The sequence below is a fragment of the Gambusia affinis genome, linkage group LG12 (assembly GCF_019740435.1).
Source record: "Gambusia affinis linkage group LG12, SWU_Gaff_1.0, whole genome shotgun sequence".
Classification (NCBI taxonomy): domain Eukaryota; kingdom Metazoa; phylum Chordata; class Actinopteri; order Cyprinodontiformes; family Poeciliidae; genus Gambusia; species Gambusia affinis.
This window is the reverse complement of record NC_057879.1, coordinates 15640134-15660658: the sequence shown is the minus strand read 5'-3', so window position 1 is coordinate 15660658 and position 20525 is coordinate 15640134. Positions and strand designations below refer to the sequence as shown.

Sequence of the window (20525 nt, the reverse complement as noted above, 5' to 3'; positions counted from 1 at the left end):
TAAACGCATCAACCCATTACTCTGATTTTTGAGTTGGTTGATTTATGAGCCCACCAAGAACACTGGGTGGGCTATATCCTTACTGGGACCTACATGGGTGTGCCTCCATTAGGCTCTTTATGTAGGGCCACCATGGACAAAAACTTATAGGTCCCATATTGTTTGTCCTCTTTTATCCCATATGGGGCCCACCGAGGTGTGCTGGCTAGATTGTAATCACTGTTGCCATGCAGCAAGGGGAGTCTGGGTTTGAATCCCAGCCTGAGGTGCTTCTTGCAGCCCAGTCTGTGGTCCTTGAGTTTCTATAATTCACAGTCATATTAGCATATTACCTGTTTTTACATGAATGTTTTACAGCTTGTATTAATTAAACTCCATGTCAACTTCAAGAAAGGATAATTGAAATAAAAGTAGGTTTGAGAAAATACTTGGTGTCATTTGGAATGTCTTCTTAAGAGAGAGAGAAAAAAATGATTAAAATCATAAATCATACATCAGACCTGGTATAAAAAAGTTGGGAGATTTTTATTTTTAAACAATATAACCCAGTCGTGATAATCTGCAACCTGGCCCCATTGTACTGGTTCTGCTGCCGAAAGGCCGCTGCTGTTGAGCAGCAGTTTCTCATGACTGCATGAATAAGCGGGTATAAACAACACGTTGATGAATGATTCCAAAACAAGGACAAATTGGAGGTATTAAAGTTTAAAGTTATTGCAATTATTATTTTTGTTTATTTTACTGGTATAGTAATTTAGTAATTTACTTATTTATGTATTTAGCTACACTTATGGTAGGCTTTGTCCTCCTCATAAAGATGTTTATTGTTGATACACATTAAAAAGAGGCATTACAAGGCCTTCTTTTTGTCCTTTTTATCATAGGCTTTTATCATTCCCCCTGTTGTCAAAATACTAAGATGGTCAGAGGGCCAAAGTCTCTAATCTTGTACAAAAGTGGTAATAAAAATAGATTTTGTTAGGGAGAAAAATTAAGCTATCTCAGAAGTAAAAATGATGATCATAATTTTCCTCTATAATACAGCAGGAGCCTCCATTAAGCTCTTCTGAATATTGTTAATTAAATAACCTAATGAACAAGTTGCCTAAAGGCCGATGGAAATGTGAGCTAGAAGATCCCTTAAAAAGGTCAAAATTGAGATGAACTGATGCACATAATCTAATTGTCAAAGTTGTATCACACAGACAGACATGACAATTAAGTTTTTTTATTCTTGTTTTTCTGATACGAGTAAGTGACACACTTGATCATTTTTGGACAGTTAGACATTCCAGCTCCCCATCCCAAGATCCTAATCTGTAAAACGTAAAACTAAAAGGAATTCAGGCTAAAATTATTGCCATCCTTTGCAAAACTCCTAATTATGGGTGCATCAGATCTGACAACCTGAGACACAAACAATGTCAGAAGTTACTCCCACGCTGATTCAACTGCTGCTCTCCCACAAAAGCTTCATCTCCTTACTCTTTTTGCGATCAAAACTGGGCCTATATCTCTCTCAGTGAAGCTGATGCAACAGTAACTCAAAATCTAAGTCTTTAAAAAATACACAGAAACAATGGGGTCACAAGCAGATCAAAAGTGGAAACAATGTGAGATTAGCCATCAAAATGAATATGACTTCCCTGTTTCACTTTAATATCTGTTAAAATATGGAAAACAAACTTTAACAAGTTTTATTTTTACTGCTGTAATTTTTTTTTATCCCAATTTTGTAGGGCAGCATTATTACAGTAAATCATAAAATAATTGTGTGCGGCATAGTGATAATCACCATTACAAATGTGATTTTATGTCTTCAGTGTGCACTGAGCATGTGCAACAAATCACAGAGCAGACAGTTTCCTTAACAGAGGAGACCCATTTAAGTACGCAGCAGCAACATTTTCATAGATGCAGAACTAGAATAGGGCTGGCATGAGAAAGAAACCACTGTACTGTAAAATCAGAAGGAAGTGTTTTTGTGTGTGTGTTTGTGTGCGTGTGCATACGTGTGTGTGACTGGTGGGATAAACAGAATGCTGCAGTCTGCTTCGGGCTCCTGTCTGAACTTGTTTTACTCACATACGAGGATATGAGCATGAAACATTTGTGGCATTTGATATCAGAACTCCACAAGCTGAAAGTCCTCTTCGTAAGATTGTCATGACTAACTGTAGGTCATAAAAGCAATAAAGAATTTTACTTTATTTACCATTACTCTCCTTATCATTGCTAAATAGCAATAATTTAAACAGATCCATAATATTTATAAGTTATGTACATATAAATATATAACTTATAAATATATAAGTTATATAGTTATATTATATATGTTTTTCCTGTTAAAGAAAACTGTTGCTGAAATAACGCATGTCAGCACAATGCATAATACCAGGAAGGTTCCATTGCAACATGTATGTATGATCACAATGATAGAAATTGTATCCCCTGATTGATTAGCTTCAACATCAGATACATAAAGTACATTTTTTGGTAAGGTTTGTATATATTGTTATTCAGGATTAAGGACTAAAAACTGAGTTCAGCCTTCCTCTTCAATTCATGTTTAAAGAGGGGCAGGTAGCAGTCGGTGTTTCTTACCAAAACCTGATTATCTGATCATCAGCACACATTACCACCAATATTATGTCAAGATGGAAAGACATCAGCAAGGAGCCTTAGAGAAGTCATCTTTGCCATTCCCATACAAATCTGGGAATGATTAAAAAGCAAATTTTAGAAAGTAATGTTATAGCGAGAAACATCACTTATATGTTAGCCGCTCTTTCTAAGACAGAACTTCTCAGTTTATTAACCCAAATATCTGGCTGTAGAAAGCAAGAATTTCCAAAAAACAAAAAAACAATATTTCAGACTTCACAGACCTCAGTTAGAATGTCAGATGTTAAAGTTCATTACTGCACAGTAAGAAAAAGGGGGGGTTTAGAAAGGCTATGAAGATAAACCTTTTTCTCTCACAAACAATGATGTTAGCATCACTATCAGGCTTGCATACATGCTTTTGCAAAAGCTAAAACATATTGAACAATGAATTTTGGAAAGATGAAAACAAAATTAAGAAGTCTGTACACAGCATATTAGCGCAAACACCTCAAACCAACTGTTAACAGTCAAGTGTAGCTGTCAATGAAAGAAATCCAGGTGCCCAGTCAAAGTCAAGATGCCAACTTGATTGAAATGGTGTGGCAGGATGTTAAGAGAGTTATACAGAAACAAATTCCCACAAACCTTACAGAACAGCAGTGCTGAAGGCAAAAGTGGGCCAAAATTCCTTCACAATGATATTGACTGATGAAGTTATAAAAAACAAAAAAAAAACAAAAAAAAAACGACAACTTCAAGGTAGTTCTAGAGGCTGGTAAGGCTGCACACACTCCTTTTCCATTGCAGTGTGTTTGTTTTCCGTTATCCTCTGACATGCCAAATGTCTGATGCAGAAGGCAGCCATACAAAATTATTTCTCTGACAGTGAAAAAGTTACCGGTAATGAGCGTATGAGAATACCCAATATATATAAAAAAAACTACAGTAAACTTCTTTCATAGTTTTCTGAAATTTTAGATTTCAATGTGTGCATGTGGCAATTATGGGAAAGAAGCTGCCATTGCAAAAGCTCTTAAATACCATCAGAGGACAAGACTGGAGGTAATCAGACCCCAGATCTGAGGTTAAGGCCACATTCAGAAGCAACCAGAACCAGAAGCAGGACATTCACAGAGCAAGGAGGGAGAGGGAGAGCAGGAGAGCAGGAGAGCACAAGAATCAAAGTGCCGTGCTTGCCTGATGATGCATAGGGGATAGAGCGAGTAATGAATGAGTTTGTGATGTTGCTGCACATTCCCCCAACCCCACGTGCTCACTTTTCTCCTTCTTTTCTTTCTCCCTTTTTCCCTTCCCTTTTGTTTTGTTTAAAATTTAACAAGGCCTGGAACAGCGGAGGGCTGAGACGGGCATCCGGGGTGTTCTGGCACAGCTTTGTGTCACATGCAGGGGCCATGTGAACAAAGTGGCACTGAGGGAGAAGTGGAGGGAGAGGGTGTGGGCAGTGGGAGCTTAGAGGGGGGTGTAATAGTTAAAGGGAGTGACAGTGAGAAAACTAAAGAGCGAACGCTTTCAACCAGATGGACAAGCAGTAAGCAATGCAAGAAAAGAAAAATTTAAATAAACAATTTAAAAAACAAAACAGAAGCTACAGTTGGAGGCTGGGTCATGCAAGACAAGCTTGTACAAGGAAAAGCACGTGATGATGGAAAGTGACAGGATACTTCCTGGTACAAAAGGTGCCCGTCACGTTTTTTTTTGTTTTTTTTTCCAGAACTTGGGTAATTATCAAACTGCTGCCACAGGAGACAATTTCCAGGTAAATGATTGAGATCAGCAGGAGTATAGTTTGGCTGAAACATACTTCTCCAGAATTCAGACACACTGACGTAACACTAGTGCCATTTAATACAATATAACAGTCTTGCTTATATTCTTACCTTGTTTTCATAAATTTAGTGTTTTAAGAGTCTTTAAATTTACAGACTAACTTACAAAGTTTTAGAAAAGGTATAGTTTAATGACAAACTGTTAAACCTTCAAAAGGCTGACTGTTTTTCTAACAATAACAAGCTGATACAAAATATAAATGTTATAATATGTTCTGTTACCTGATGAATTCAAGCATATAATTTATGTAATTTATCGAAGTTATAAGTTATGGGAGTATTACAGAAGAGTCAAAGGCCACTTTTTGACTCTCAAACGTGACCAAAAATAATATTTTATTACAATTCTAATGTCAAATAATAACCTGTCAGTTTCAGTTTAAAATCCTTCTACTATAAGGGTTGATAAAGTTTATGAACAGCCTGACTTTCCTCTAGCAGAATGGAGTAACTGGGATAAGCCCCCCATCTCCCATTATGTTGCTACACACTGCCCGACAGCTGGATGCACTTGCTCAAAAACATGAAAGACATTCTGGTAATATATTAATTTATTCGGCAAATATTTCCAAATATTTGAAAAAGTTATTGAATTTCATGTTCTGTTTTCAAGTCAATCCCAAGTGCAGACTTGTTGCAATCTGAGCAGACAGGCTGACTTGTCATTTTTTTAATACATGATGTGAAACCTCGAAACCTGGCACATTACTTCTTTGTGTAATCATTTGGAGAACACAGCTGCCAAAAACACGTACCTAATGGCAACACAAAAAAAGCATTACAAAATTATGGCATGCTAACTGAGTCTGGGTTCATAATGACAACCACAAGCGTGTCACTCACAGCTTTAAGCAACTGCTTTGTGGTCTTGCAGAATATGTATTATAAAAACTATTTTTCAGTGCAGAACATTTTCTGTTATCACCTCTGCCTTCCCCCACATTTTAGTGGATATTATTGAGAGTTAATCAAAAAACTAACGTTGCATATTAAAGGTGAGAAAAATAGAATGATGTGGATTTATCTGTAAAATGCAAAGTGAGCTGAAGTTCTCTGCATCTGTAAAATATGTACATTTGCATATGGCTGTATCATGGCAGCTCCTTTTAAACCTTTTATCTTAGACTCAGTTGCCAATAAGGAAGCATTAGACTTGTACTTCAGCATTTTCTGAGAAGTACAGATGAGCTTTAAACTAGGTCAGTTCATACTAACAACTATGTCCTCTTTTATTAGGAACATAGCCCAAGCTCCACCCAAACAGTTTATCTTGCTGTATCCTGATGATGCAAACATAAAGTTGGCATCAGTCTCCTCACACTTCAGTAACAATCATTGTTTGCTCAAAAAAATTATTTGCCTTTTGTTTCTGACAGGTCTGTTTTTTTTTTCTTTTTGGCTCTGATAACTAAATGTTTAATTTAGTGGACCAAAGCAGTGCAAATACAGTTGGTTTTTTTTTTTTTTTTTTTTTTTTTTTTTTTTTTTGCTCAGGGAATGTTAGACAAAATGAAATGCTAAGAAGCAACAGCGCAAAAACCCCTCTCTAGAGACCCTGGCTTTGTAAAACAACTCAGCATAAGCACCAGTGGAGTGGTGGTATTTAAAAACCTCCTATCCAGGAACTGACACACTTCTGTCCTGTACACTAGCAGGCATGCAGGCCTCATGTTCCCTAATCGGAATTTTTGGGCCTCTTTAATGCAGAGAGGTGCAGATGTTGTCTGGTATTAGACTGTGCTGTTACTGATCAAAGCCACGGATATTGAGCTCCTGCTGGCATGCCTCTAATCCTCCCTCATGCATGCAGTCCAAACTGCGGCTGGTGCTCAGGTTGAGAACAGTCGGACTTCCCCATGGAGGAATCCTTTTCAATGCCTTTGCTGATGGGCAACAACAAGTTCAACCATGTGAAGATTTTGGGGAGCAGTTGGCAAGGGCAGCTTGGAAGACAGCTGAGAGGTCAGGATTCTCCCACAAGGCCAAAGAAGCCGCTTCCCCTTACAGCTAATTTTCCTAGTTCTATTTCTAAGAGGTGCCTATTCAGCCTGACATTGTTTGGCCTAGATAAGAGCAAAGCAAAAAGGACTTTAGTTAAATCATTTCCCCTTCTGTTTCTGCCAACTTCCCTGCACCAAATACAGCTTTGCGTTCTGTTAATGTATTTCTCCTTAAATGGGAAGAAGAAAATATGGGGACTAGACACTGCATGGCCAGTTACCATTTTCAAGGTATACCAAGATAACAAGAAACTAGGATTTCAAGACAGCTGTAATTTTCCATCCTTTATAGTTTAAAGTCAGTTTAATGATGTGTGACTTTGTGGAGAATTTAGCAATGTAGGGCTGCTTCTTCCCACCTGTTGATGCGCACTGCTGGTCAGCTGACTAAAGGAAAGTTACACTTATCCCTTTCTTGCAAGAAAGACAAATTTGCTCATTTGGAAAAGTGTTGCAAAAAATAGATAATCCTAGCTAAGACACCATCACCCATCACTCTTGTTAACGTAAATAGCCATAGGGGCATTTTAAAAAAAATAAATGTGCCATTATAAACTTGCAAAGGATTGTACAAAAAGACAAGGTCTTTAAATTGCTGGCTAGAAAACAATGGAGAGATTCCAATGTAGATTCTGAAGCAATCTCATCTGGTCTAAAGAACTTTCTTTTTTTTTTTTTTCTATTTTAGAGGAAAATAACTTATACGGAAGGAGCAATCAACCAGCAAGCTTTGTATACAAGCAAGAATCTTATTCTGACAAGCCACATGCCCTGATTTTAGTAATGTGCAAGCGGAGGATGAAGCAAACTGTGAATAATGATCATCTTGAAAACTTATATTGCCAAGAATCTCGTTATAGCCCTTGTTGAAGTTTCTCATGTGATGAATTTCCATGCAGGTTTGCACCACATAAACACAATATTCTCCTGGTATTGCATTAACTGGTAAAATTACTCTGCAAAGTGCATAAACAATGCAGAAAACTTAATGTTGTGATTTGTGCATTTCTGCGCTGGATGCCACTTTTTAAATGGTTACTCATTTATTCGATGTAATATTTTTGTTGTAATTAATGGACATCATATCATATGATGTAATTAGTGAAATACCTCAAATCAAAAAAACTAAAAGAGGCAGTAAAGTAACAGGGTGCAGGCAGGCTAACTATGCAGGTATCTTGAAAAATAAATCAGCAATTATCAACTTGCTATACTTCTACATGCTGCTACATTTAGCTTGTTTGTATTACATTTTTATACTATTTATCTAAATCAAAATAAACAACTTACAGAAATCATAAACTCATGGAACAATTGTATATTATTTTAACAGTAAAAATAAATTGTTGCTTTTCTTATATAATTTTATATAATTTTTTGTTGTACATTTTTGTGTAAGCAGGTGGAGACCATGGTCACACCACCCCACACCTAAGAGACAATTTACAACCTCCTGGTACAGTAGCTGTGTTTTGTCATGTCCTTTCATGAATGCTTTTAAAGACATTTATGAGGGCGACCAGCAGATCTTAGAATGGAAGGCAATAATATAGAGGAAAACAGAGATATGGGAAGATAAATGGAATCTGTCAGATGGTGTGAGGGAGGAGGAGATGCAAGAAAAGATAGCGAGAGGAGGGGGAGGTGGATCGATCATGAGAGAAATTGAGAGAGGGAGGAAGATGATTTGGTCTGAAAGTAGGGAGTGGATGGAATGTCGGCCATGTAAGCAATCTATATTAAACAAAAACAGTTCCACTAGTTTTAACACCCAGGAACTGAAAATGCTATCATTTCAAAGTCTGACTCAGCCGACGCACAGATCCAGTTGAAGATTCAGGTTGATTTGACCAACTTGCACATAAAAAAACCCTCAACCCTTGTAAGGTGTTCATATTTTGTTTACACGGCCACTGGTGTGTAGACAAACACCAGTTTAAGTGTGTAAACAAACAGTTCAAAATTAACATAAAAAAAGGCTGTTTATATTAAAATACAAAAACATGTTCATTTCACTTCAATTCCATCAAAAGAAACAGCAAATATGGTTGATCTTTTTGGATTATAACTTACAAAAAACTTTACTACTTGTTCATGTTTGTTTTAAAACAAAAAATAAATTTATATTCAATATGAATTCACATTTATTTTTATCTTGAAATTTATCGGTAAGGCTTTATGACAAGCTATTGAATGCCAAACTTAGACATTTTCCTAACTCTAACTGTTGCAAGAATATTCCTAATCCTAACCTTTACCAAAACTTTTTTCTCACTCTACCTCAAACCTAAATAGTAGAGCGCAGTATAATTGAACAAAATAAAGATCAGGAAAATGTCCTCAGTTTCCACGAATGACCTCCCTTTGTGGGTGAAAATGGTCCTCTATATGTAGTACACACAAGCACACACACAAACCCAGAGGACCCCCCCCTTCCACTTCTTCCTCCCACACATACACACTAAAAGACAAACACGCACACACACACACACAAGCCCACGCACAAACAACAGGCCTAGAAAGAAGCACAGCATAAAAAGACACACTTTTATCAGCTCTGGGTCTGGTGGACCCGAACACCCTGAAAGTAATGTAAATGTGTAGGGAGGGTGTATAGTGGGTGGTCATCAAATCTTTTTCTGATTTATGTTCTTCACAGAAAATGACCCAAGGCCAATGAGTCTCAGTTTGAATTACTTCGATTTGCTTTGCTACAATAAAAAGTTAAAATAGGTCCCACAGACTTGAACATTTAACAAGGGGTAAAATAAAAGAAAAACATTTTGCTTACTTTGTTTTTTCTGAGAGAAAACGCTTCACAGAGGCTAAATGGCATGAGAAATAAACTTGAGCTCCTAAAAGTGTGAAATCTTATGCCATAACTGCAAAATACCTGCAAAAGGCCATTAAAAAATCCTTTTAGAAAGCATAATTAAAGGTATGAATCAGGGAGCCTTAATTCTGCAAGTGATATTTGCAGATTCCTTCACATACAGGGGGGATAAATGATTATTCAAATGTAATAAATCTAAGAGAAAATGACACCCGAACATCAAACTTCATAATAGATTATTTCAATATACCAAAATGCAAGTGAACGAACCAAAATGAGGGGATATTAACACAATGGACAGCAGCCTTCAAAGAACAAATGGAAATGACAACAACAACAAATAAGACTCTACAGCTTGTTGATGGGAATTTGAGAATTATTTTCATAGAAGTGCAAAAAGTGCGAGTGTGGGAGCAATCTGGCGCGCTGACTGTACAAAAGGAGCGACGTGGCACAGACAAGACAGAGAGACTGGTTCTTCACTTAATAGCTGCCACAGAGCCTGCTGGAGAAAGCTGGGAGCTTCATTAAGCCTTTAAACCCTGCAGAGACATTTTAAGTCATCACGCCACTGGCTGCTGCATCCTCAGACATTCCCAGAGGCAACAAGGCAAATATGGAGTTCACAGCTGAGATTTCAGAACGATCTGCACAAGTAAGTTTCATGACGACTATTTTTGAAAACAACAACATGCTGAGAAGTGGAATGCTGACTTTTATTTATGAGGCCATATGCCATCTATCTCTCTCACCTACACTGAGAAAATGTTTTTGCATTTTGCAAAATTTCTTTTTTGAATTACAATTTTAATCTGAACAAAGGCAACAACATTTGTGTTTTCAAACTAAGCGTCATCTTGGAGTTGCGCACTTATTAAAGCTTCTACCGATCTGACATCAAAATGTAAACTCTAAACAGGTTTCTAGTGATAAGGAAAGTCATAAGAAAGTAAATGAGCCTTATTATAAGTGTGAGGCTTCTCCTTGCTTCTTTGAGTAAATGACGTGACAGTCATTTACTGTTCAGATTCATAAAAACACTAAACTTGTAAATTAAAATAAAATGCATTTGGACTTAACCCAGATACTCCTGGAAATGTTTGCTGTGGAGTTGTGCTTGAGCTTAAAGCAATAAACTTGAGATGTTGTTGGGATTTGCTGAGTAAGAAATTCAATAACAGTGAGCCAACAAGCATTAAAATATTATTTATTTCAAGTCAAGAACATTGGCAATGAATTTTTGATGTAATAAAAAAGTAATGCACTATAAATGTTATTTTGAGAAACCAAGCTTCACAGTTATAACGGGTGTTATTTTTACTATTATGGTTTAGTGCTGTATGTCCTAGTCCACCTATTTCTCATGAAGGAAGACTCATCATGAGCAGTCCCACTGTGCATTACCACTTTCTTCTGCAAGAATCATTTTTCATGCCAAGCTTAAGTAGTTGGTAAACAGTGGCACATTGTAAAAATTGCCATCAGCTTTTATGGACAAAAAGTAATACCTTATAGGTTTCTAGGTCAACAGATCAATGAGGTTTTAATTACTCTTTTTAGGAACAACACTGTTTTCAAAACAGCTAAGAAACATTTTGGATTTAAAAATCTCATTCATGGTGGTTGAAAACACCAACCTAAGCAGGAGATGCTCTCAATACTTGGTGAAATCATTATCTACTGCATGTTTTTACACATATGGGTAAATAAACCGGAACAGAAAAAAAAAAAAAAAAAAAAAAAAATCAAATCTCCAGAAAGGCCAGACTTTATATAGTTGTCAAATTGTGGACTTGTCTGGAACATAATTTGCATGATCTAATTAACTTTTAGTTTCTTTTTTTTTTTTTAAACCAATCTTTCTTATGACAGATTTTCTTTTCTTACTTCTTTCTTCTCTAATAAAGCTGACCAGGCATTACAAGAGACTCCTCTGTGGGCAGTTCTGAAAGGATCCCTCATCGGCCTGCCAAAGAGGACAGCGGCCCTTTGATCTAGTCGTCCTTCTATATGTGTGTGTGCATGAGTGTGTGTATGAGGGGCAAAGTGTGTTTTCTCATCTGGCCTCTGCAGAATCGGTTCACTCGAAGCATGCCCTGACCTCTTCCAAGTCAAACCGATCTTTGCATTGTCCAGACAATCTGGCATAATGCACCATGGCAACTGTTCCATTTAACAGGCTCCTTATATCTTAGTACTCCAAGCCTAATCATGCTGAGTACCTCATGTGTCACTCATATTAGCACTATAACAAAGCACACTGCCTTTCTGTTAAATGTATTTGTGTACCAATAAAATTTGCATTACACTGTTGTTCAGCAACTAGCTAATTATGCATGGTTTGTATGTTGGACTTCTTGTATCAAAGGTCGCTCAGCGTGAACGGCCATGCAGAGAGAGAGAAAAAAAAAAAAGGCCTCTGGAGTGACAGGGGACCGGCCTTGCTGTCAGCCGAGGTCAGTCGTATCTTCCCTATCTGTTTTGAACAACCATTCAAAACAAGCCCAACATGTGTCTGCACACTATCACCCTCATGCATCCCCGCCTCCAAAGTCCCCTTCCTCCACTTCCTGCTCAGCAGACGTGCCTAACATTCTAGAGAAGCCAGCGTACATTCCTCACATGCTTCAGCTGCATAAAGAAATGGTCAAGGAGCCAACAGACATGTCACAGGAGCATCAGTCCTTTTTTCTCAAATGCAGGACAAGCTTGTGTGCCTGGGAGTCCTAGTCATTGTCCTTCCACATACGTGCTTGGGAGTTAGGTCACTTGCAGAATGAGCAGCCTGGGTTTTGAGTGGTGCTGTCGAGGATAGGAGAGCTGGAGGCTATCTCAAGTGACCGCTGTTGAGCTGTCTCACATGAGATGTAGAGGCATTACCTTAAGAAGAGCATCAAGGCATCTTTGACCCACTGCATCGTTTGATCTCCCTACACAGGCTCATGTATGCTTCATCTGAGACATTTTTTTAATACACTTCCCAATTAACTTCCATGAATTTTTATATAGCCAATCATATAATGTCATCCTAACTAAATCAATCATGCACACTAGTAAGGGAGTTTAAGGATCGCCACAGGTTGTTGAATGTGTGTGATTGCGAACTCAAAAACATGAGGCCATTTTTAGCCTGCAGGAGCTCTCAATATGTCAAACTTTAGTGCCAACAATTGCTCATCAAACTTCTTTACTAGACGCACATTTCAGCCACTCCCCGGCTCCTCTTCCAACAACCGTAGCAATACTGGTGAAGAAAAAGGGGGCTTCCTGAGCTTCGGAGGAGCAGCATGTTAACTCAGCTTGGCAAGCAGTAAGTGTGACAGTAGTTGTGCTGGATGCCAATAGGACAGGCATTGCACAGCATCTCAATGACTTAAACTCACAGAGTCCACAGAGGGGGCTTATGGTCCACTCAGGCCATACCGCTCCCACTGCTATTCTCCATCCAACCACAAAGGCATTCAGGCTTTTCATTTGGATGATAATGGGCCAAAAGCCGGAAAGGGCCCCTTATGTCTGCACACCATAAGTTGCGCTGAATGCCTTTGTGGCAGTGTCGTGCATGTTCACGGGAGCAAAGTGGGCTGCTTCAGGCCAACAAAGACAGTTAAAGCCGGAAGAAACAGAAAATAAATACGTTGATTGATCAGAGGAAGTTCCTGAGGCAAGGTAGATTTAGACAAGCGCTAACAAATTCTGCATCACAATCCCACTTGTAACATTGTGACCAAAGAGCAAACAGTCAGAATAGGAAATATTAAATAACATCCATCCAAAGTAGAGATGCAGCAATTAGTCATCCCAGTATTGGAAATGGACAATTTCTCCCATTCTCTGATCAGTAATCACCAAGTCAGTTACTGAACAATGTGATCTTATATTTTTTTTTTTTATTTTGTGCATCCATCTCCCACCAAAAGCCAAATGTGTATACTTTGATGCACTTTTGAGTTTTAATACAAATCAGATAAAGGTTAGGCACATAAGCTTTGATGAATAAACTGTGGATCTTGTAATTCCTTCATTTCCTGTTTGATTCAAAACTTCTGCCTCCAAGAAGGAAACTGTAGCCCTTTTATAAACTTTGTAGTCATTGTGATAATTTAAATAGTCTGAATCAAAAAGTCAAATTTCTACAAGAACAAACAAGAATGAAAATCAGCATTAGCTGCCAAAAACTTAACCAGTGCATCTCTAATCTAAAGTAACATAGCATGTATCTTGTCAAAGAAGCACTGTTTGTAGAGCATCTTCGGTCCCCCTGAGAAATCAACAGAATGACATGTACCTGTCATAGGCCTAGATACAGGTTAACAACCAGTTATAAACACTGCGGTATTAATCACCATAATCAAAATGCATCCTCAACACGTTTTGGTGTGAGCAGAAACACAATATGTAAAAACTTACCTGCATAAAAACGTAACAGGGAACCAATTTCTGTGTTGAGTCCTTCCTCTTGAACTCTCCAAGGGTCCTTAAATCCAAGCTTAAACAGAAAATCATTCTGGATCTGCAGAGGCCTCTCATCTGGACTAAGCCTTCTCACAGCCTCACCATGCAGCTGAACATACAGTGTGGGGCTGGTATCACTACAATCTCCATTTTGGAGTACTGTCGGCTCCTGTTTCACAGCATCTTGACCACAATCTTGAATGCCAGGTGTAATATCTGTGGAGCAAAATCTTGACAATGAGCCGGCACTACTGCTGGGTGGCAGGCTGCCCAAACTGTGTGAGTTCAGTCTGCTATCAGGGCCCACGTTTTTCGTCATGTCATTTAAATGTCCCATGCTGCACTGCGTGTAGCTCCCAGTGATAGCTGAGATGCCATTACTGTGGTCAATGCCTGAGCCAGACACTGGACAGTCGAGCTCCAGCTCGTCTGAGGAACTTCCATACATGTCGTGGCCCTCTGTGGCACTGTCAAATGAGGGGCTGAGGATGGATGCTTCTGTTCCCAGGATCATGTCATCACTCAGGGAATCTCTGTGCTCACTGAGGCGGGCCCCTGAGCTCAGGTCATCAAACGCACTGCTCTCCACATCTGAGCCAGAGTTTAATCCGTAGCTGTCCACGCCATTCCTATGCTCCGAATCGTCATCATTATGTATATCCATATTGGAGTTCAGGTCTGACAGCGAGCAGGTTATGTTATCCTGTGACTCTGATTCGGGGGTGAAAAGTTTCCCATCAACTTCCTGTTGCTTTTGCCTGTCATTTGCATTCTCCATAAGCAGCAGCCTCAATCTGTCACCGGGGTGCCCACTCACTTCTGCAGATCCTAAGGAAGTCTGCTGGTTGCACGTTCTTAGTGACCCGTCTTTCACATGAAAGGAATCGTCATTAAACTCACACTTCACATTGCAGTTGCCATTTTGGTCAGTCTTGGAGGTATCTTTACAAAATATGCGTATCACCGAGCTCGACTTGCTGCAGAGTTTACTCAAACGGAGCGCCACCTCGCCGGCTGTGTTGTCCATAGTGCAAAGGACTGGCCTGGGATATGAGGACGTCAGCCTATCGTGTACGTGAATGCAGCCCCGGTGCAAATCCGCTCTCACCCACTCGCGATCCGCTGGCTGCAGCTGCAGGTTCAGGCGGTGCTTCAGCAGGGTCTTCCTGTCCAGGCTCCGGGTGTGAAGGGACGCGGAGGACAGGGCCGAGCTCATCTTCGCAGTGACAGCTGAGCTGCCGGCGGTAGTTGTTGCTGAGCTGCCGGCGGTAGTTGTTGCTGCAGCTGCGGCGGAGAGGTTCCTCTTCAAGCGCCGCCGTCTCAACAGGAGGGAGCTGGAGTTACTGGACGAGCCCCGGCCATTAGACGCCACGGCCCGGTTTGACGCACTAGTCGCCGGCATGGAGGCGGAATGAGATAGGCTATTCCCGTTCTTAGTCTCAGCGCGGGAGGGTGCCGACCGTCTACCGCCATCATCCGCTGGAGTCCCCCGGGCGACAGACGGCCCGCCGGGTTTCTTCATTAACTTGGTCGCGCCTCCATCTGACGGCGCATCCTCGGCGACAGCCTGCACACTTTCCATCTCTGTCAGAGAAAAGTACCCCCCACTCTCAATAAATAGCAGTGCGCAGTGGGTTATTCCTGAAACCCCCTACATTTAAAAGCCTTAAAATGTTCCCAACGTGATAAATGTCCGCCAACTAGGCGGCGTTGCCGAGTTCTGCCCTTAGTTGTCATTCACTTCTCGCCGTCTTTTCCCCGTCGAAGTGCTCTCCGCGGTTCCAAAAAAACATTTTACCCGATTAAATTCGCTGGGAAGAGGCAGGGCGCTAAGGGGGCAGATCGGGGCGGAGACGTGACTGTACCGTGCGTCCCAAAATACAGTGCTAGAATATGAAATGAACGTCGGCAGACCTCCTACGCAAATACTGGCTGATATATATTCATGAGGAGGGCACAAGATGGGGTCGCTAACAACAACGCAGGGAATTCTGGGAAACGTGTTCGCCACAACAAGAATACTACTGAGGAAAATGATGCAAGAACTACTTTTCCCATAATTTCTTTGTTCCGTTTTAGTTGAGCAGGGCGGTGAACTGAGGAGAGGCGTAAACATAGCTCCTATAAATGTTTGGCATTAGCCTGAGGTAGTTGTATGCTATAGTTTTCTTTACTTGTTGCGTGAACCCTGTTTGTAATGAAAATGAAAGCACAATTTTCCTACAGCGAACTGCTATCTAAACTGTTCAAAAATGCACCCATATTTTCTAATAATTCAACAAAAACAGCCTGTTTAATTCATTGTATTACAAATAATTAACATTCCAATCCTTGGCTAAAATAAACTTGGTTGTGTATCTTGTTACTTGCGACTAGTGGTGGCGACTAGTGGAGAAGAGTGAAACTACTTCGGCACCATCTCATCAGGACGCCATTTCACAAGGCCACGGCTCAGATACGCTCTCATCTTGTTGTATTTGTTGCCATCTAGTGGAGAGCATTTTTTTTTTCTTTAAATTCAGCTAGAAAAAAGCTGTTATAGTCTGAAGCACAATTTCAAAAATAGTTTGTTTTTTTTGTGTGTGTTGTTTGTATTGGTGCATTTAAATAACTTGCTTAGCTGAAGAAACGTGATAAAAACACCACTTTTAAGCCCGTTTTCTGTGCCACCATATAAGATTAAAAAGTACCTAGTTAATTTTAGAGTAGTTAAAAATATCCAGAGATTATTACATTTGTGCACTTTTATTGTCTCACTGTTCTATTTAACTAATGAATTTATTGTCTGAGTTAAAATTTTCAGGCTGGGAAAAGAAAAGATCTTCCATTTGGAACACATACTTCTGACCTGTTGTGATTTGCTAGGGTTAAAGACTTATAATTCACATAATGCTTTATGATCTTGCAGACTGTAAGAGACCAGTAACTTGACAAACTAGCTCTTGCAGTGTCTTGAAACAGTATTTTCACATCCCCTAAATTAAAATAAAAATGTGGCAATTTACGCTATGGATCAACACAAAGTTATACATAATTTTGATAGAGAAGCAAAACAACTTGTTTTTTTTATTCAAAACCCACTCTGAAAGAACTTCTTCCAGACTTCTCTGTATTTATATTCACTCATCTTGACCCAGCAACTCTGATCAGGATCCATGTCCTTGATTAAAAGCATATTTCCCACAGCATGACACTGCCACCATCAGTTCACCATGGGAGTGGTTGCATAGAATGTAGGCTAAATGCAAATGCATGTCACAATTTTCACATTATTTGTAAAAACATTAACTAAATATTTGCACTATTTCCTCCACTTAACTATTTTTACATAAAATCTAAATGCTGTACATTGAAGTTTTAGCTCAGTGGTTGCTACAAGCAAAATCTGGAACAAGTGGTAAGAATAATTTTGCAAGGCATTCATAGCAAATAATTTAACCTCCCATTTATAACATTGAACTAGGGATTAAGAACTATAACTAAAAGGTATTAAAACCTTGTTTTAAATCATTGACACCTGATGTGTTGTAATTGTCCCGTACCACATCTCTGGAATGCCTCAGGTTTAAATCAGTGAATAATTCTTTAAAATGCAAGCAATGTCTAATGCCAGTGTGATAATACCCTCCTTAGTTGGTAACATTTAACAATGTTTATTGATAATAAATATCCCAAGTTATCTTTTTAAATGTTGTTTTAGTCAAAGCCCATTATACTCTTTCCTGCTGGGTCAAGTGTTCACATTTGTCAAAATCAGACATGCCATAATAAAGACACCTTTCTGATTTGAAAAATTCCTCACTTCATTTTTCAATTAGAATCAGTAATTCACTGGTTCAAGCATTCATACTCCTTTACTAAAGCAAATATCAAATCTAGGTCATTAGGTCTATGCCACTCATCAATATTGGCATTAACGGAGTATGTAATTAGTTTGCAAGTTGCTTTTTGGAAATTAGCATTAGTATGCATAGAATGTATTGCATAATTCAAAAGTATTCATTTAGTCCCAAAGGAAAAAAAAAGTACATTCAAATGCCTAAAAGTTAACGCTTTGAAATATCTTAAAATGACAAGTCAAACTATTTAAATGCATTCAGAAATAGAATTTTATTGGCATGATGTGTTCCTTACATGGTATTCTGCATTTCAGGAATTAAAAAACAAAAAAACAAAAACAAGACTACTTTGAGTCTCACTGCCAACTTGTTAAAGGAAACCGATTATTGCTGATATCATGTTCCTTGATTCCAGCAAAATGCCAAACCTCATGCTTGATCCACTGGCTCGGGTCGTGATATAACAACTTCAAAATAGTGTATGTTCATTTCTATAATGTTCCATTTTTCTGAACCTGCAAATATATATATCTATATATTTTTTGAAAGGGGACCAACTACAGTTCTGCAGAAAGTGAATTTAACATAAAACACTGCATGTGTGTGTAAGAAGAGATGGCCTAATCAAATCAGGATTGTTTTCCACTAAGTGGTATTGATAAGAGAGATGACTGGAACAACATCCCTTTTCTGGCATATAAAACACATGCAGAACAAAGAAATTTAATGTTTTTCATCCCCAGATACAATCAGTTCACCTAACGCTGTTTAGGTTTTTAAAATAATACAGAACCCATGTTCCTTTATAGAGATGAGTGGCAATAGGAACAGATTCTAATCTCTGCTGCTGATGAAAATGTCATTCACAACTTTTAAAGTAATACAGCATAAAAAATAACAATAAAAAAATAAGCAAAAAGCATAAGTGTTGAAATACTGGCTTAGGGATCAATTATCAGAAAAACAAAACAAAAAAAAATTAGAATTCTGAAAAAAAAAAATAAGCTGAACTCTTAACAGTACAAAGTATATAAGCAGTAAAAGATCTTCAAAATGGTCATTCAGAACAGGGTAAAGTTAGAGCCCGTTAAATGCAGTGTGCATCACAAGCCATGACACTTTCATTGCACCTTGTCCGAACGTGTTGGTAAAGCTATCCAGGCAGATTTTACGTGGTCCTTTAAGGAAAACTTGCTCTGCAAAAACTCTGAAGGAAACATCCATATAAAACAAACTGCTAGACCCTGAAGACAGAAACGTGTCTGCACTGAAAAAGAACAAAAACAATATACAAATGGTGGGGGGAGAATTCATCTGAACCTCCTCTACAAAGGGTATTGCTTTGTTAAAAGCTTCAAGGACATAAGTATAAAATTAAAGTGTATAATACAGTGCACAATTTAAAGCCAACATACATAACCAAACACACTTAAAAATAATAATAAAAAAAGAGAAATGTGGCAAGCAATCACTTAATACTCTCTTCAAAGCGCTGGAATGCCTACAGAAATTTAAATTAGGTGTTCATGGTGGAAATGGTTCTATTAAAAACATAAAAATTGACCAACTTAAAAAAAAAACAAAAAAAAAACTAAAACAATATTGTTGTACACTAAAATCAGAAAATTTCTGTGAGCTGCAAATTTAACTGTAAAATGCATAAGACATTAATAAAAGTTGTCTAAACAGAATTTTTTTATTCCTTAAATTTAACCCTCCTTCTCGAGTATCAACAAAATATACATCTGGAGAGAGTCTGGCAATTGTCCAGACTCTCAAATTCACAGTTAGCAATTAGATGTCAGCATTGCTGGTTACAGTTAGAATTGCACATATGGAGGAGCAGGATCAGGACTACATTTGACTCACAGAACTCCAGAGGGCGCTGTAGTCTGGGAAAAGCAGAAAGAAAAAAATTGCACATGATTCTAATGCTGGAGGCTTTTCCTCCTTTATGTTTCCTTCTAAAATCCCAGCAGGAACAGTAGAGATTGAGTCTCTTCTCTCTTAATCAGCTTGGAACAATTAACTCTCCATCCTCACTCAGGATTGTCCACAAGAGCTAAAACGAGTTCATAGTGACAGCCTAATGGAGAGGAGGGGATTAAAAACATGTCCACTGAGACTAGTCCACCGGTCTTGTTGATGAACTCAAGTAGGTTTGCCGCAAGTATCAATCAACTGAAAACAAGGACTCTTTCGGCTGTCCAGTCTCCACACCACTGAGCGCCATCCTGAGAGCTCAGCAGAGAGGTTTAAAAGACAGTTGAATGAGCCCCTTACAGGGGCAATGTGCATTACCTAGAGTTGTTTTGTGCTACTATAAGGGACTGAACAGTGGCTGTCAGCACCTTGGTGTGCAGCGCTGACTCAGATGTATAAATCCTGAACAGGCATTTCAGAATACATGGCCTTATTGAAGAGACGGGCACCGTTTTACTGTCCAGCACTTAAGGTTCTCCAGAGGAGCAGACTGGATTGCTTGAGACAGTTGTGGTCTACTATGGTCTGTGAAACCTGTAAAAACAAATTAAAAATGTTTTATTAAAACTATGCACAAGTTCATTACCCAAAACTACAAACATCAACACAAAGTAGAAAAAGTGAATAAGTGAAGTGGATATAACCCCAGTTAAAGTGGACAGAGAGCATTAGTTAACAGGAAGTCTTGACACAGCTTATCGGATTTAGGACTGGACTTTAACAGGGCCCCTTTGTAACACTTTCTCCTTTGATCTATTCCATTCCATTGTCGGTGTAGTCTTCTGTTAGAGGCAGCAAAAGACCATAGCCATATATGTTTTCTTCCAAGATTGTCCTGCATTTATCTTCAGCTATCTCCCAGTCATCTTTGATTGGCTTTTCTGTCTCTGCTGAAATAATAATAATTTAAAAAAAGCATCCCTGTAGACAGGTTCAGACCTGGTTGGTCTCGTCTGACAAG

At 38.8% G+C, this 20525-nt stretch overlaps 2 protein-coding genes across 3 annotated transcripts in view; both read right to left on the bottom strand.

Annotated features, from left to right (window-relative positions):
• The window catches only part of phlpp1 (PH domain and leucine rich repeat protein phosphatase 1), a 51691-nt gene extending 36046 nt beyond the window's left edge, over nucleotides 1–15645 (bottom strand). Inside the window, exon 1 of the mRNA XM_044134373.1 lies at nucleotides 13698–15645. Within this exon, the coding sequence (XP_043990308.1) occupies nucleotides 13698–15324 (1627 nt within the window). The 5' untranslated portion in view covers nucleotides 15325–15645. The remainder of the gene's footprint in view (nucleotides 1–13697) is intronic.
• A 2188-nt stretch (nucleotides 15646–17833) lies between these two features.
• LOC122841234 (phosphatase and actin regulator 1-like) overlaps nucleotides 17834–20525 on the bottom strand; it is a 46146-nt gene continuing 43454 nt past the window's right edge. For both annotated transcript variants that reach the window (XM_044134372.1, XM_044134371.1), the window contains exon 12: nucleotides 17834–20098. In XM_044134372.1, the coding sequence (XP_043990307.1) occupies nucleotides 20083–20098 (16 nt within the window). In that variant the 3' untranslated portion in view covers nucleotides 17834–20082. The remainder of the gene's footprint in view (nucleotides 20099–20525) is intronic.